Source organism: Scophthalmus maximus, chromosome 10 (assembly GCF_022379125.1).
Source record: "Scophthalmus maximus strain ysfricsl-2021 chromosome 10, ASM2237912v1, whole genome shotgun sequence".
Classification (NCBI taxonomy): domain Eukaryota; kingdom Metazoa; phylum Chordata; class Actinopteri; order Pleuronectiformes; family Scophthalmidae; genus Scophthalmus; species Scophthalmus maximus.
The window spans coordinates 19,737,360-19,751,860 of record NC_061524.1 but is presented as its reverse complement, the minus strand read 5'-3'; the positions used below and the strand labels follow the sequence as shown (position 1 = coordinate 19,751,860).

General features: G+C 42.9%; 2 protein-coding genes across 11 annotated transcripts; one reads left to right on the top strand and one right to left on the bottom strand.

Moving 5' to 3' along the window:
* Positions 1 to 20: 20 nt before the first annotated feature.
* LOC118284940 (methyltransferase-like protein 27) lies at positions 21 to 14,145 on the top strand. 9 transcript variants are annotated; one of them, XM_047334973.1, is made up of 7 exons: positions 21 to 162; positions 514 to 631; positions 10,644 to 10,781; positions 11,937 to 12,065; positions 12,351 to 12,486; positions 13,393 to 13,485; positions 13,675 to 14,145. In XM_047334973.1, exons 3-7 carry the CDS (start codon positions 10,665 to 10,667, stop codon positions 13,911 to 13,913), a joined length of 714 nt encoding a protein of 237 aa, XP_047190929.1. In that variant the 5' UTR covers positions 21 to 162; positions 514 to 631; positions 10,644 to 10,664; the 3' UTR covers positions 13,914 to 14,145. The 9 variants fall into 9 exon arrangements, with proteins under 9 accessions (XP_047190929.1, XP_047190928.1, XP_047190933.1 ...); XM_047334972.1 differs by having other exon boundaries at positions 10,630 to 10,781; XM_047334977.1 differs by having other exon boundaries at positions 25 to 166.
* LOC118284938 (methyltransferase-like protein 27) lies at positions 1,874 to 7,837 on the bottom strand. 2 transcript variants are annotated; one of them, XM_035608160.2, is made up of 6 exons: positions 7,609 to 7,837; positions 5,413 to 5,555; positions 3,659 to 3,787; positions 3,237 to 3,372; positions 3,046 to 3,138; positions 1,874 to 2,855 (listed from the first exon to the last, which is right to left on the bottom strand). In XM_035608160.2, exons 2-6 carry the CDS (start codon positions 5,533 to 5,535, stop codon positions 2,620 to 2,622), a joined length of 717 nt encoding a protein of 238 aa, XP_035464053.1. In that variant the 5' UTR covers positions 5,536 to 5,555; positions 7,609 to 7,837; the 3' UTR covers positions 1,874 to 2,619. The 2 variants fall into 2 exon arrangements, with proteins under 2 accessions (XP_035464053.1, XP_035464054.1); XM_035608161.2 differs by having other exon boundaries at positions 7,605 to 7,737.
* Positions 14,146 to 14,501: the final 356 nt, after the last annotated feature.

Below are 14,501 nucleotides of genomic sequence, written 5' to 3'. Positions count from 1 at the left end.
GTCCGCATGCGTCCGCTCGGTGCTCGGCTCGGTGCGCGGTGATGCGCCCTCCGGGAGGATGCAGGGAGGCTGCGCGGAGGAGCTCGCGATGAGACTGCACCAAGATCGCCTCTGGAGAAAGATGAGTCACTCCGACCCGCGATGTCAGGGATTATTCCTGATGTAAGTGAGTCTAACTATTTTACAGTTTAACCATAAACTTTCAAATGAAAAACACAAATAGATAGAACTTCAATTCAGTAAATAGATGTTGTCAATTCAAGTGAAATGTATACATGAATGCATACATCATTTCTTCACTGTTTATTCTGTGAAACACCGTTTTCATATCAGCAAACATAAACACAGATACTTTTCGACCGTGAAAGATTTATATCGGACGACAGATAATTGGTGATTATAAGAAGAAAGTGCCAGGGCGTAATAAACGCGTCTTCACACGTCGTGTTTGGTTCGTTGTGAAGAACTAAGTGTCAGTTGAACAGAGAGTGTGTTTGTGTGTTTGATAAAAAGATCATTCAGCAGCGGCTGCAGATCGAGCTTCTGTGAGCAGAGTGAGACCTCTTCACATCCTCCTCCTCTGTGGACTGGAGGAGACCCCGCCCCCTGTGCTGCCTCATCCCAGCGTTAGGTAATAAACGCACACTTGATTTATATATTTAATGTATGTCAACGTATTTCTCACGTACGATCAAACACAAGTTATGTTCATGTCATTTTCACACGACTGAACAACTCACACAACGACAAACAAACTAAAAGTGTGAATGTGTGTTTTGGTAAATAAGAGTTTGAAAAGTCTGATTCTGAGACGTGACGATGCAACAGCCGTTTCATTACTAATATTCACCAAACTATTTCAGTTTCGGATTTGTTCCGTCAAATGTGTTGTTACCGGTCAGCCTGAGTGGAAACTGAAATGCTGGCGACTCAGACTTGAAATAATCCAATCAGCTCAACTTCGACTGAAACACCGATGTCTCATTACGTCGCTTATATTTAATATGACACATTAACCAAGAGTGTGTCATCTAATAAGGACAAAGTAAAAATCACTCCATTCCCTCAATCAACTGATTTATTAATAAGTTGTAATTAAACAAACAAGCAATATTATGTCACAGGATGTCTGGATGATACTGCTGGTTTAATGAATTCCCTCTGAGATGTAGAGATTTTCATGGGTTAGACAGGAAAAGACAGGTCGGACGTGGGAGTAGGCAGCTGTTTGATAACATGTTAGCATGAAATCAGCTGTTTGCTAACATGCTTGCATCAAATCAGCTGTTTGATAACATGTTAGCATCAAATCAGATCTTTGATAACATGTTAGCATCAAATCAGCTGTTTGATAACATGCTTGCATCAAATCAGCTGTTTGATAACATGTTAGCATCAAATCAGATCTTTGATAACATGTTAGCATCAAATCAGCTGTTTGATAACATGTTAGCATGAAATCAGCTGTTTGATAACGTGTTAGTATCAAATCAGCTGTTTGATAACATGTGAGCATGAAATCAGCTGTTTGATAACATGTTAGCATAAAATCAGATCTTTGATAACATGTTAGCATCAAATCAGATCTTTGATAACATGTTAGCATGAAATCAGCTGTTTGATAACATGTTAAAAGGAAATCAGCTGTTTGATAACATGTTAGCATGAAATCAGCTGCTTGATAACATGCTTGCATCAAATCAGCTGTTTGCTAACTTGTTAGCATCAAATCAGCTCTTTGATAACATGTTAGCATCAAATCAGCTGTTTGCTAACTTGTTAGTGTTGTATACTAAGTATCGATGATGTGAAGATGTATTGAAGAGAAGTCCGCCAACACCGTCTTGATTGTATATAAAGGTTTTATTACAAACAGACCAGCATCGATTACAAGCCCTGCAGAACTTGGAGAGTGTCCGGCCAAAATGACAACCCTCCCGACTCTTCTTGGGGGTTACCTTTATAGGCCCATAGTTGGCTTGAGTAGGAACATCTGGTTGATCCAAGATATGCTATGTGAGTCGTAAAACTTAGAGAGGTCAAAAGGTGAGGTGAGGGGTTATCAGGAGACCCTTATCTTGGCATTCCAAAGAAAGAGATGTAATCACATATTCCCCTTACATTCCATATATCAACAAAAAGACACTACATATTTCCCCCCTTCGAGACTAGAAGAGTCTCGAAAATCAAAAGAGCAAACATACATAGTGTGGAAAATAATGACAAAAAAATAACAATTCCTCCAAAACACGCTACTTGCAGCATAACCTTAATCATACAACAAACGTCATGAAGTGTGAGAGTGAAAAACCTGTCCGGCAGCTTACTTTCCGGAAATTTCCCTCAAACAATCTAGACAGGAAAATTCTCTCACGGCCCCTCTGCCCCACATTAGCATCAAATCAGCTGTTTGCTAACATATTAGAACCTGCTATTTTATGAAGTAATATTAAATCAGGTGTATCAAATTACAGATGCAGCTTGACTTGAAGGAGTCCGTGTGAACAATAACAACATGCTAACTGTGATATTCAGTGTGTCACAGGATGTAATGAATGAGCCATGTTTTTGTAGCTGAACCTTAATTTTGTGTTGAATGTTCCCGTAACTGCTTCAGCATTAGTTACTGGATTTCTTGAACAGATAAACGCTCCCGCTGATGTAATGCTGCACGTCATCCTCATCTCGCTCAGGATTCACATGTGGGTTTTCCCTGTATCTGTCCGTCAGTCGGATTCCTACTCGACTCCACAGTCCCTCCTCCTCCATCAGCTGCAGCTCTCTCCACAGGTCCTCCCTGAATTCAGCTGCTGGTCTTCCTGTTTGGTCGCCTATCGTCAGACACACCAAGCCTCCTGCACACAACTCTCAATTCAGTCACTTAAAGCAAATGGTTTCTCAGCCCTGAACAGTGTCTCACCCTCGGTGGCAGTTGAGCCTGAAACCAGGAACCAGACTACAATGTGTCAGGTTCTGTAGACTACAGTAGGACTGTCCACACTAAACATGAAGACACAGTCACAGAGGCGGCTGTTAGCTGCTCACCTGGTTTGGTGGCGAGGCAGAGCTCCCTGACAACACTGATCGGAGCAAAACCAAAACCTAGACCACCAACCATCATCACGACATCAAACACACCTGAAAACAGAAGAGGAAGAGGAGGTGGTGGTGTGTAGTATACAGTGTGTAGTGTATAGTGTAGTGTAGTATGCAGTGTAGTGTAGTGTGCAGTGTACCAGGCTGTGCAGGCAGTGGATCTGATCCCAGTAAGGCCTGGTTCAGGTCCTGATAGAGGCCGCTCTCAGCAGCTTGGTCCAACATGCCTTTACTGCCGTCCACTCCCACGAAGCGCCTGAAGCCCAGTTCAACCATCTGTAGTCACAAAAAGAAGACGAGCAGCATCAACACTGACTCTTCAACCTCTGAAGAGGGACAGTCTGGTCTCATGTGTCTGCAGTAACATATGTCAACAGTTTGTGTCTGAGCCCTGGTCTCAGCATCATGGAGTCAGTGTGGGATCACATGAAGAGATAGAGACACTCTGAACAACCGACCTGCTGAGAACCTGAGGAACAGGTGAACTGAGGAGAAGTGGAGCTGGTTCAGAGACAATCTACACACAATATAAGAACCTTGACATTAGTGTGAACAGTCTCACCAGTTTAGCGACCCATCCAGTCCCACAGGCCACGTCCAGAACCAGAGCCTCCTCAGGAGTCCCGGTGAAGTTCTCAGACAGAAAGGTTACTGCCAGATGTGGAGCTCTGTAGCTCATCAGCGTGAGATCCTGTAAAACAAACGTGTTATGTTTCAGATGTTACTGCTGCTGACAAAGAGTCTGAGGACTGAAGCAGGACTCCAACACCACTGGACTGATGTTGAGCTGAGAGGACCCTGAGGCCCTGTCTCTGCTGCTGTAGTAGATTCTTTGGCCACTTGGGGGCAGAAGAACCAGCTGAAAAGTCAGGATCACAACATGTTAGCAACCAGCTGCTAATTACTACATCCAGAAGACACAGAGCAACAGCATCATCCCATTGGAGTTGTGCATGTTAGTGGACAAATAAAACGGTTAACACTATGTTTTCCACTGAAGAACAAAATGTAATGCATCAACCAGAATTAAAAAGAGTGAAAAGAGCTGCAGCGGTCTGGTAGGTGGGTTAATCCTATATAGTCCAGTCTCACCCATATACCTGGCAGAGGTTGTTGAAGCAGTTTAGAAGCTCCTCAGCGCCAAGGAGCCAGGTATGAATGAGATTCAACCTGAAGGTTCTGGACATTGTTGAGCTGTCGTGGCTGACACACCTCCTAAATATCATGTGGAGATCAGGAATAGTACTTGTGGAGTGGTACACCAGAGTGGTGGCTCCCATTTTTGAAAACAAGTGCGTGGTGGTTGTGCTCGAATTATTCAAGAAACACACTCCTCAGCCTCCCAGGGAAAGTTTACTTCAGGGTCCTGGATAGGAGGCTCCAACAGATTGTTGAACCTCAGATACAGGAGGAACAATGCCAGTTCTGTCATGTCCATGAAATTGTTGACCAGCTTTTCACCCTAGCTTGGTTTCTGCAAGGGTCATGAGTGTATGACCACTCCAGTCTTCATGTGTTTTGTGGATCTGGAAAAGACATATGACCGTATCCCCTGGGGAGCCCTGGAGAGAGAGGTCCTGGAATATGTGGTGCTGGAGCCATCAGTTCCACTTATTACTTAAGTGAGAGCTGTGTCAAACATGTTTCCGGTGAGTGATGGACTCTGCCAGGGTTCGACCCTTCTTACCAAGTCTGTTTGCGATTTCACTCCTTTGTGAGGAGTGTCCGGTTTGGGAACCTCAGAATTGCATTCCTGCTTTTTGCGTAGGATGTAGTTCTGTTGGCTTTATCAGAATGTAACCTTCAGTACGCTTGTGGTGAAAAGGGAACTGAGCTGCAAGGCGAAGATTACAATTTACCAGTGGTTTTACGTTGTGACTCACGTATGGTCAAAAGCTCTGGTTGAAGACTGAAAGAATGAGATATCGAAGACGAGCAACCAAAATGAGCCTTCTCAGTCAGGTGTCTGGGCTCAGCCTTAGAGATATGGTGAGGATATCTGAATGGAACTGGAAGCAGACCCAGGGGTAGCCCAAGAACTCGCTGGAGGGACTACGTATCCCATCTGGCCTGGGAACACCTTGCCAAACCAAGGAGGAGCTGGAAAGAGTGGCTCGGTCGAGGAACATCCGGAACACCCTGATTGGCTTGCCTCCACAGCTCGAGCTCGGATATGCAGAATTTAATGATGGATGGATTTTCATCAGTGTGGAACAAAATACTGTAATGAACCTCATCTACCAACACGTCATGTGATCATCCGATCAGCTGTGCGTCAGACATAGTCAAAGATAAAATCGCACACATCCTTTTTACCTTGTCATAGGTTTCTGCCCAGGTGTCGTAGAACTTAACCAGATCTTTTGCACAAGGACCCACACTTTTGTAGGTCTGAAGTACGACTCTCACATCTTCTACAGTTCTGCTGGAGTCTGACATGATGAGGGGTGACTTCACACCTGTCAGAGGACGGAGACAAACTGTCAGTGTGTTTACCTCAGAGTGTAAATCGACCAATGAAAAGCAAAGTAAGGATTATTACTAGGGCCTGAGTGCTGACAAGCAGGAGGCTGGCAAAGGCCCTCTTCTATTTTTTTCATTTCTTATTATTCCTTCCAAACTGACTGCATTTTGCCCTTGCATGAAACCCACCAAAGTTTCCACACTTGCCGGGAATGTGTGCTATTCATTGTGAAATGAATCTTGTGCATGGGCGTGGCAAAATGACTCAATAGCGCCCCCTACCACATTTCTATCAGCTTTAACTTTGATGTAGCTCAGACCAACAGGAAGTCAGCGATTTTGATTTTTCGGCGGGTTTTCTGACATTTTCACACATTATACTTAACGGACTCATAAAGATTTAAAATTAACTACTTCAAATTTGGTATGTGTTATCTAAAACACCTTTGGGATGAAAGTTATCAAAGAGGGTTTTCGTCACGGTGTAGCGAAGTTTGATCATTCACCATGAAACAGGAAGTTGCTCGTAATCGAAGGTACATGGTCCAATCTGACCCAAACTTCTCAGGCATGATAACAGTCCCACCCTCAACACATCTACATGTCAATATTGACTGAACGCCGTAGCGGGAACAGAAAGTGACATGTTTTATACTTTCAGGTCCTCTGCCTTGCAGGTTAAGCAGATACACCTAAAAATTGCTCATGTAGCACCCGTCCTATGTAGCTATATAAGGTTAAATGAACCTTCTATGTGTAGTAGTACTATGGGCGGGGCCCTGGGTACAGTTATACTTAGTGGCGCGATTACCTGTATTATGAATTATGTAAATTCTTATACCTTTTGTACCCTAAATCTGAAATTAATAATAACTGGTGGTGCCTCCAATATGATAAAGAAAATAAACTAAAGTATACCTCCTATTTGATACTTTTGTGTTGTGTCTTCTGGTAGATACACATTCAAACTCTTGACCACCAAAAGATGTTATGATGTTAAGATGTTGTGTTATCTACGATGAACTATGACACAACAAATATACTTTAAATAAAATAAATCAACATTTGGCATTTATTAGCCCAGATGCACAGAAAAAATATATATATTTCAGGTCAATTATTAAATTAAATGTTAACAGAAAAGTACCCAATATTAATAATCACAAAATTAATATTTGTTTCTTATAATAACTTCAAGTATCTTTAAGATTTATTTTTTTTAACTGTAACCTTTTTCTTTTTTTAGGCTCCAGTAGCAACAGTGCATAGCATCTTGAATGTGTAAACATCAACCATATAATGTGGGCCCACACTCTCTCTAGGCCTGTCACAATAACACATTTTACTGGACGATAAATTGTCCCAGAAATTATTGCGATAAGCGATAATATTGACGTTTTGAGACCATTTTCTACTAATATAATGATAATGGCATAATAATGCAAGTAGGCCTACACCCTTTCAAAGCTCATAAAACTTTTATTTCTAAAGAATATTTAACACATATTTAAATATCCCAAATAAATAAGCAAAACAACCAAAAACAATAAATTAAATGGAGTCTCAGTCTATTTTAACAAAAAATGCACTTGAATAAAAACCAAACACAACCAAAAACAATAACTAAAATGGAAATAGAAACCACACACAACCGAAACAATAAATAAGATTGATGTTAACAATTTTTTTGACACAGTTCGTTGACTCGAACTGTGTTCGTTTGGTGATGTCTGGAGGCGCGGGGTGCTGACGTGGGAGAGAAGCGCCCAGTTGTGTTGTGACGTTCGAGTCGGAATAAGCTGAGACGCGGTGTTCACGCTCCAAAAGTGCCTGAGTCTTTGTCCCTACAAGAACATCTGTAAAGCCCATACACTTTGGACGCTACACAAACAAGCATGCAAATGGAAATTATCGCGGCCGGCAAAATTATCGAGCTCATGTTAATTTATCATGCGATTAATTGGCAAGGTAAATTATAGTACTCATAAAATGTTCAAGGTAGGCAGGGGAAACAAGACAACAGATGTCTGGCAGAGTGTAGTTACCAACCAGCAGTGAAACGCCTCAGAAGAGAACAGCAGTGACAGTCCACCACGGCAGCAGCACACAGGAGGGAAACACTTCTCACCGTGGTCCAGAGGAGCTTCACCCAGTCCTCTCCCAACCCCGGGAACCAGCAGCTACGACTAAGCCCTGCCCAAATACCTGAGAATGGAAACCAGAGACAGACATGTGAGCTTGTGAAACCAGGCTGTAAGGCTCTATACACATGCAGGCTCAGGTGAATATCAACCAAACTATGTTACTTTGCATGAACTCCAACCTTTGACTTATGAACTGTAAAGATGAAACTCTTTTTAAAAAAAACCTTTCCAGGTATATTTTTAACCTTATTTATATCAATCTATTTTTTTTTTTTACCATAATTATAAATGTTTAACCTTATTTATAGACTATTTACATGCTGATGTGTCTACATCAATTATTTATATCCAGATGTCTACATAACCAGGGCTAAACTCAGAAAAGCTAAAACACTTTTTGTGAAATGCCCTCCCAGTGGCTGCGAACATTGAGCTGCCCCAAGGAAATATCAGACTGCTATAACTCAACCGTATGTGGTCATATCTTGACCAAATTTCTCAGGAATGATAACAGGCTAGGCTCACCCTCAACACATTTGCACCCCCTACAGAAAGTATGACTTATGTGACAAACATAATTCAATTTACATGGTGCACTCAACGCGTCATGTACGAGGACGAAAAAGGTTCCCGATAGGTGCCTTTCTGATGAAGAACTCCTGAAGATGCCCTTCCAAGTGAGACGACCATTTCATCATACATGATACATTATAACTTTTTGCACGTTGGTGGGGCCCCATGTCGTGGACTAGCTGCACTTTTTATTTTTTCACCCCTCAAACAGCCTGAGTCCGCTACTGTTCCCACTGCACTGCTATATGAGGTAATTCCCCATCATGTATTGATTGTGTTATAGTTCATCTGTCCTGTGTAATTAGTGTAAATAAACTAAAGCTCAACTGGAGACCAGGACATATCATAAAGGACGCTAATACAGAAAAGTCCCCAGAAATACTTTTTATTTTCGTCTCTGAACCAATCAATAATCACAATCAGAAATAAATTAGGAGAACAAAAGGGGTCGGAGATCCCAGCCAAAAGGAACAAAAGAATGGGGAAAAGACTGAGCCAGCTACGCTGTGGGCCGTCATACTCAACACATCTCCATGACTACCTACATAAAGCATCCCTATCAATCAAAGAAAACCGATAACTGAAGATCTCCAGCCCAGAACTAAAATAATAAACTAAAATCACAAAACCAAAACACTCTAAACGCTTGCTGGGGGAACATAAAGAATCAGATGGAGGACAGACCTGGGAGAGCATCTGCTCCTCCGACTCCCCCGACTCCTAATCGGATGAATGGAAATCCAGGCGCTGCTCCACTCCTAGAGAGACAGACAGGTCGAACCTATATAGAGTTCATCAGAGTCATGCACAAGATGGGACCAGAGTGTGGCTTGCCGTCTGCTGCTGTCAGCTCTGTTTGTGTTATTAAATGCTGACTGTACTGGTTTATGATGTCAAGCTCTGCTCAACATCCGACTTCTGAGAAGCCTGTGAGCTAGGACCTGGGTGGACAGAATACATTTCTTACCCCGTTCTTGGCTGTTATGCCTGCTCGCAGGGCCGGTTAGTGCTGATGCTTACTTTCTGTTGGCTAATAGGGCAGATGTAAAAAGCCTGCTGGCTGGCAAACAAATGTCTGTACATCATGAGCAGGTGAAAAAGAAGCGTCAGGTGATGGAACGCATCATAGATGTGATAAAAGTCATAGGCAAATGTGGACTTAGGTACAGAGGGGGTCAAACAGAGGCTGCTTATACTGCAGTCAATCATGGCAACTTTCTAGAGTTTAAATTTAAGTACAATAATTAACTAAACAAATGCAGCCAGCCCAGCAGCTGTAGGTGCACCTCATTATTGTATTCGATATGTACAAGACAGTTCTCTGCTGCTTTTAAAAATGTTGAGAACCACTCAAGCCCTCCTCTGTGTTTAAATACTGGCTCAAGTGAGTTAACATCACAATTTTACTCCACCTGCCAGAACATCCTGGATTCTGTCGCTCCATTTAAAACCATGCATCCAGACCTAAGTGCTGTCAGACTAGAGTGCAGCTGACATGTTAAAAGCAGCTGGTGTATCTGTCAGGGTTGAGCAGGAACCGGACCCAAATGCAGAGGCTGTGAAACTTAAATGTTTTAATAAATTGAAAAGAAAACAAACTTAGGAAGTAAATCCAACTCAGAGTGTCCACAAGATGTAGCAAAAAGTAGTCAGTACTTTGCTTTCTCTGGTTGGAAACAGAAAGGCATTAAAAACATAAATGATTTGTATATTGGGGCAAATTTGGCCTCATTTACGCAGCTGCAAGCCAAATATAGAATATCTGCCTCAAGTTTTTTCAGGTTTTTGCAGATTAGAGATTTTTTTTTAAAGATGTACCAAACTTTGAAGTTCTAAATAAATATGATACTCTTGAGGCAGTTAACGTCGCCAAACTTTATTGACACTTAACCTAAACGTCCATCTCTACCTGAACTGAACCAGTTTGATAATGTTGCTGCCTTGTTACAGAGGATGAGACTGAAGCCCATCACTGATCAAAATCTCCTTTAAAGCTGTTTAATTTTGTATCTACATGTGTGTAACACAGTCCTCACTATCGCCTGTGGCTACGTCGACCTGTCTGAGCAGTTTCACTGCTCAGACAGGTCGACAGTTTCACTGATTGGCCGACTGAGCAGTCGGCCAATCAGCTGTGAGCTCTGCTCCTGATAAAAATGCTGCCACACTATGCCCTGCTGCTCCACCGACAACCAGCCGCACACAGGTGAGCTCACAGGCAACAGATCGCCAGTTGGCCAGTGGACCATTCTCTTCCTGTCATTCCCCTCGTCTTCCCCTGGACACGTGTTATAACTACATCTTTTTTGCTTTTCATGGATCGATTTAAACTCTGAGGTTAACACACTGACAGTTTGTCTCTGACAGGTGTGAAGTCGCCCCCTCATTATGTCAGACTCCAGCAGAACTATGGAAGACATGAGAGTCGTACTTCAGACCTGCAAAAGTCCTTGTGCAAAAGATCGGGTTAAGTTCTACGACACCTGGGCAGAAACCTACGACAAGGTGAGTTTAAAGGATGTTCTACTGGTAGACGAGGTTCATCGCAGTATTTAGTTCTACACTGCTGACAGTCCATCCTCCACTGCTTATCCACGATCGAGCTGTGGAGGCAACCAGCTAGTCAGGGTGTTCCAGACGTTTCTCTACCCAGCCACTCTTTCAGAGCTTCATTCAGATATCCTCACCATATCTCTAAGGCTGAGCCCAGACACCCGACTGAGAAAGGCTCATTTAGGCCGCTCATCCCTGAGATCTCATTCTTTTAGTCTCTACCCAGAACTCATGATCACATGTGAGTAGCAGTCAATCTACATCACAACATAGAGGAACTGGTCAAGTAAAATCTTTGCCTTGCAGCTCAGTTCCCTTTTCACCACAACAGTCTGGTAAAACACCTGCATTACTGCTAACACAGCACCGATCTGACATATTTAAACTCCATGACTAGCAACTCACTCCCAAACACAGAGAGAGCAATCCACCAGTTTCCAGCATATAATCATGGCCTATGACTTGGAGGTGCTGTTTCTCATCGCAACCACTTCACACTCAACAGCAAACCTTCCTAGTGCCTACTGGAGGTTTTGTTTTTAATAAACCCAACAGAAAAACATCCAATGCAAAAGACAGATATGCAATTCTGAGGTTCCCAAACCAGACACTCTCCTCACCAAGGCTGTTCTCTTTAATCGCAAACAGAATTGGTAAGAAGGGGCAACCCTGGCGGAGTCTATCACCCACAGGGTACATGTTTGACACAGCTCTCACACTGAAGACTGGAGCGGTCATATGCTCATGAACCCTGCAGCAACACAGCGAGGGTGCAGAGCTGGTCCACAGTTTCATGGACAGGAGAGGTTAGTGTGTGTGTGTGTGTGTCAGCCACGACAGCTCAACAATGTCCAGAACCTTCAGCATCTCAGGGTAAATCTCAACCATACCTGGAACCTTGCCATTGAGCAGCTTCGAGACTACCTCAACAAACCTCCATTAGCCACAAAACCACGTGGACAAAAGAATCTACTACAGCAGCAGGGACAGGGCCTCAGGGTCCTCTCAGCTCAACATCAGTCCAGTGGTGTTGGAGTCCTACTTCAGTCCTTAGACTCTTTGTCAGCAGCAGTAACATCTGAAACATAACATATGTTTGTTGAACAGGATGTCTCCCTGATGAGCTACAGAGCTCCACATCTGGCAGTAAACTTTCTGTCTGAGAACTTCACCGGGACTCCTGAGGAGTCTCTAGTTCTGGACGTGGCCTGTGGGTCCGGATTGGTCGCTAAACTGGTGAGACTGTTCACTCTAATGTCAAGGTTCTTATATTGTGTGTAGATTGTCTCTGAACAGCTCCAGTTCTCCTCAGTTCACCTGTTCCTCAGGTTCTCAGCAGGTCGGTTGTTCAGAGTGTCTCTATCTCTTCATGTGATCCCACACTGACTCCATGATGCTGAGACCAGGGCTCAGACACAAACTGTTGACATATGTTACTGCAGACAGATGAGACCAGACTGTCCCTCTTCAGAGGTTGAAGAGTCAGTGTTGATGCTGCTCGTCTTCTTCTTGTGACTACAGATGGTTGAACTGGGCTTCAGACGCTTCGTGGGAGTGGACGGCAGTAAAGGCATGTTGGACCAAGCTGCTGAGAGCGGCCTCTATCAGGACCTGAACCAGGCCTTACTGGGATCAGATCCACTGCCTGCACAGCCTGGTACACTGCACACTACACTACACTGCACACTACACACTTCATACTACACACCACACACTGTATACCACACACTGCACTAAACACTTCACTGCACACTGCACTACAACCCTACACACTGTATAGTACACACGAACCACACACTACACACTGAACTGTATACTACACACTAACTACACACTGTACTACACACTACACACTGTATACTACACATTGCACTAAACACTTCACTGCACACTGCACTACAACCCTACACTGTATACCACACACTTCACTGTATAGTACACACAAACTACACACTACACACTGCACTGTATACTACACACTTCACTTCATACTACACTGTATACTGCACACTAAGTACACACTGTACATTTCACTACACACTACACTGTGTACTACACTGTATACTACACACTAAGTACACACAGTACACTTCACTACACACTACACTGTGTACTACACTGTATACTACACACTGTATTACACACTGCACTGTATACGGCACACTGCACTGCACACTACACACTGTACACTGTATTACACACTACACTGTATACTACACGCTAACTACACATTGCACACTTCACTACACACTACACTGTGTACTACACTGTATACTACACACTTAGTACACACTGTACACTCCACTACACACTACACTGTGTACAACACTGTATACTACACACTGCACTGTATACTACACACTGTATTACACACTACACTGTGTACTACACTGTATACTACACACTTAGTACACACTGTACACTTCACTACACATGTTAGCCTATTATGAAGCTCGCTATGCAGAACATTAGCATCATGTCATTTAGCTAACATTGAACAATCAGCATGCTCTGTCTCTTCATGCTAACAACAAGCTAACAGCCTCCCCTCCTCTGGTTTCAGGTGCGTTTGATGTGGTGATGATCATCGGTGCTTTGCGTCCTGGTTTTGTGCCGGTCAGCGTCATCAAGGAGATCTACCAAGCTGCCAAACCAGGTAACCAGCTCCGATCATGTGTTTACAAAATGTGCAGTATGTGTGGTTATGTTTGAGTAGATCTACAGTGAATCTCTGCACATAATTGCTGTATAGACACTTCATCCCCTCAGGACCTTCAGAGAGAGATTATATCTGATTCTATCTTGGATCATAAAACTCATTGTCCTCAACATCTTTGTTTTCCAGGAGCCTACATTTGTATGTCGAGAGTCGATCCCAGGTCCGAGGCTGGAGACGAATACAAGGTGTCAATGGAGCAGGAACTGCAGCTGATGGAGGACGAGGGTCTGTGGACTCTGGTAGCTACTAAAGAGATGCACAGATACATGTTAAATTTTTACCAAAATTATAATGAAGGAGAGCAGAACGAGCACTACCTCAATGGCACCATGTACCTCTACAGAAAGGCACATAATGAGAGTTAAACTGCAGCTTTTACATTTGGGATTTGGACTAAAAATGTAATCAACGACTCATATTAAATCAACGTTTTCATGATGACACCAATAGGCCTTTTAATATTTTGATGTTTAGAACTAAGAAATGTTTCTAATATGGAGAGGAAAATTGCATAGTTTCTAATGTTGACATGAATCCTCCAGAGTTTGTGCCTGAAAGAACATTTGACATGATCCAACTAATAAATGTAGAAAACTCTGTTGTGTGACTGATGTTGTTCTGGATGAGAGACTAACACATTAGATGATACAAACATTAAATATCTACAAACTGAGACCTGGACAACTTGATGGAGTTCTGAGTTACTGTATTACGATCAATGACTGTATATAAAAAAAAGTGACTATATAAAGACGATCAGTGACTGTATATAAGACGATCAGCGGCTGTATATGAAGACGAGCATTGACTGTATATAAAGACGAGCAGTGACTGTATATGAAGACGAGCAGTGACTGTATATAAAGACGTATATATATGGGGACATTCTTGATCGGCGGAAAGAACACTTTGATGAGCTCCTGAACTCCGTCCTACACATCCTCTGTGGATGA

Bases quoted from the DNA above. Each gene is read 5' to 3' on its own strand.
- LOC118284938 (XM_035608160.2), bottom strand. From the start codon at position 5,535: ATGTCAGACTCCAGCAGAACTGTAGAAGATGTGAGAGTCGTACTTCAG. The intron at 3,788-5,412 runs GTAAAAAGGATG...TTTGTTTTACAG, and splicing joins GGGCAGAAACCTATGACAAG to GATCTCACGCTGATGAGCTA. The intron at 3,139-3,236 runs GTACACTGCACA...TTCTGTTTTCAG, and splicing joins TCCACTGCCTGCACAGCCTG to GTGTGTTTGATGTCGTGATG.
- LOC118284940 (XM_047334973.1), top strand. From the start codon at position 10,665: ATGTCAGACTCCAGCAGAACTATGGAAGACATGAGAGTCGTACTTCAG. The intron at 12,066-12,350 runs GTGAGACTGTTC...TTGTGACTACAG, and splicing joins CCGGATTGGTCGCTAAACTG to ATGGTTGAACTGGGCTTCAG. The intron at 12,487-13,392 runs GTACACTGCACA...CTCTGGTTTCAG, and splicing joins TCCACTGCCTGCACAGCCTG to GTGCGTTTGATGTGGTGATG.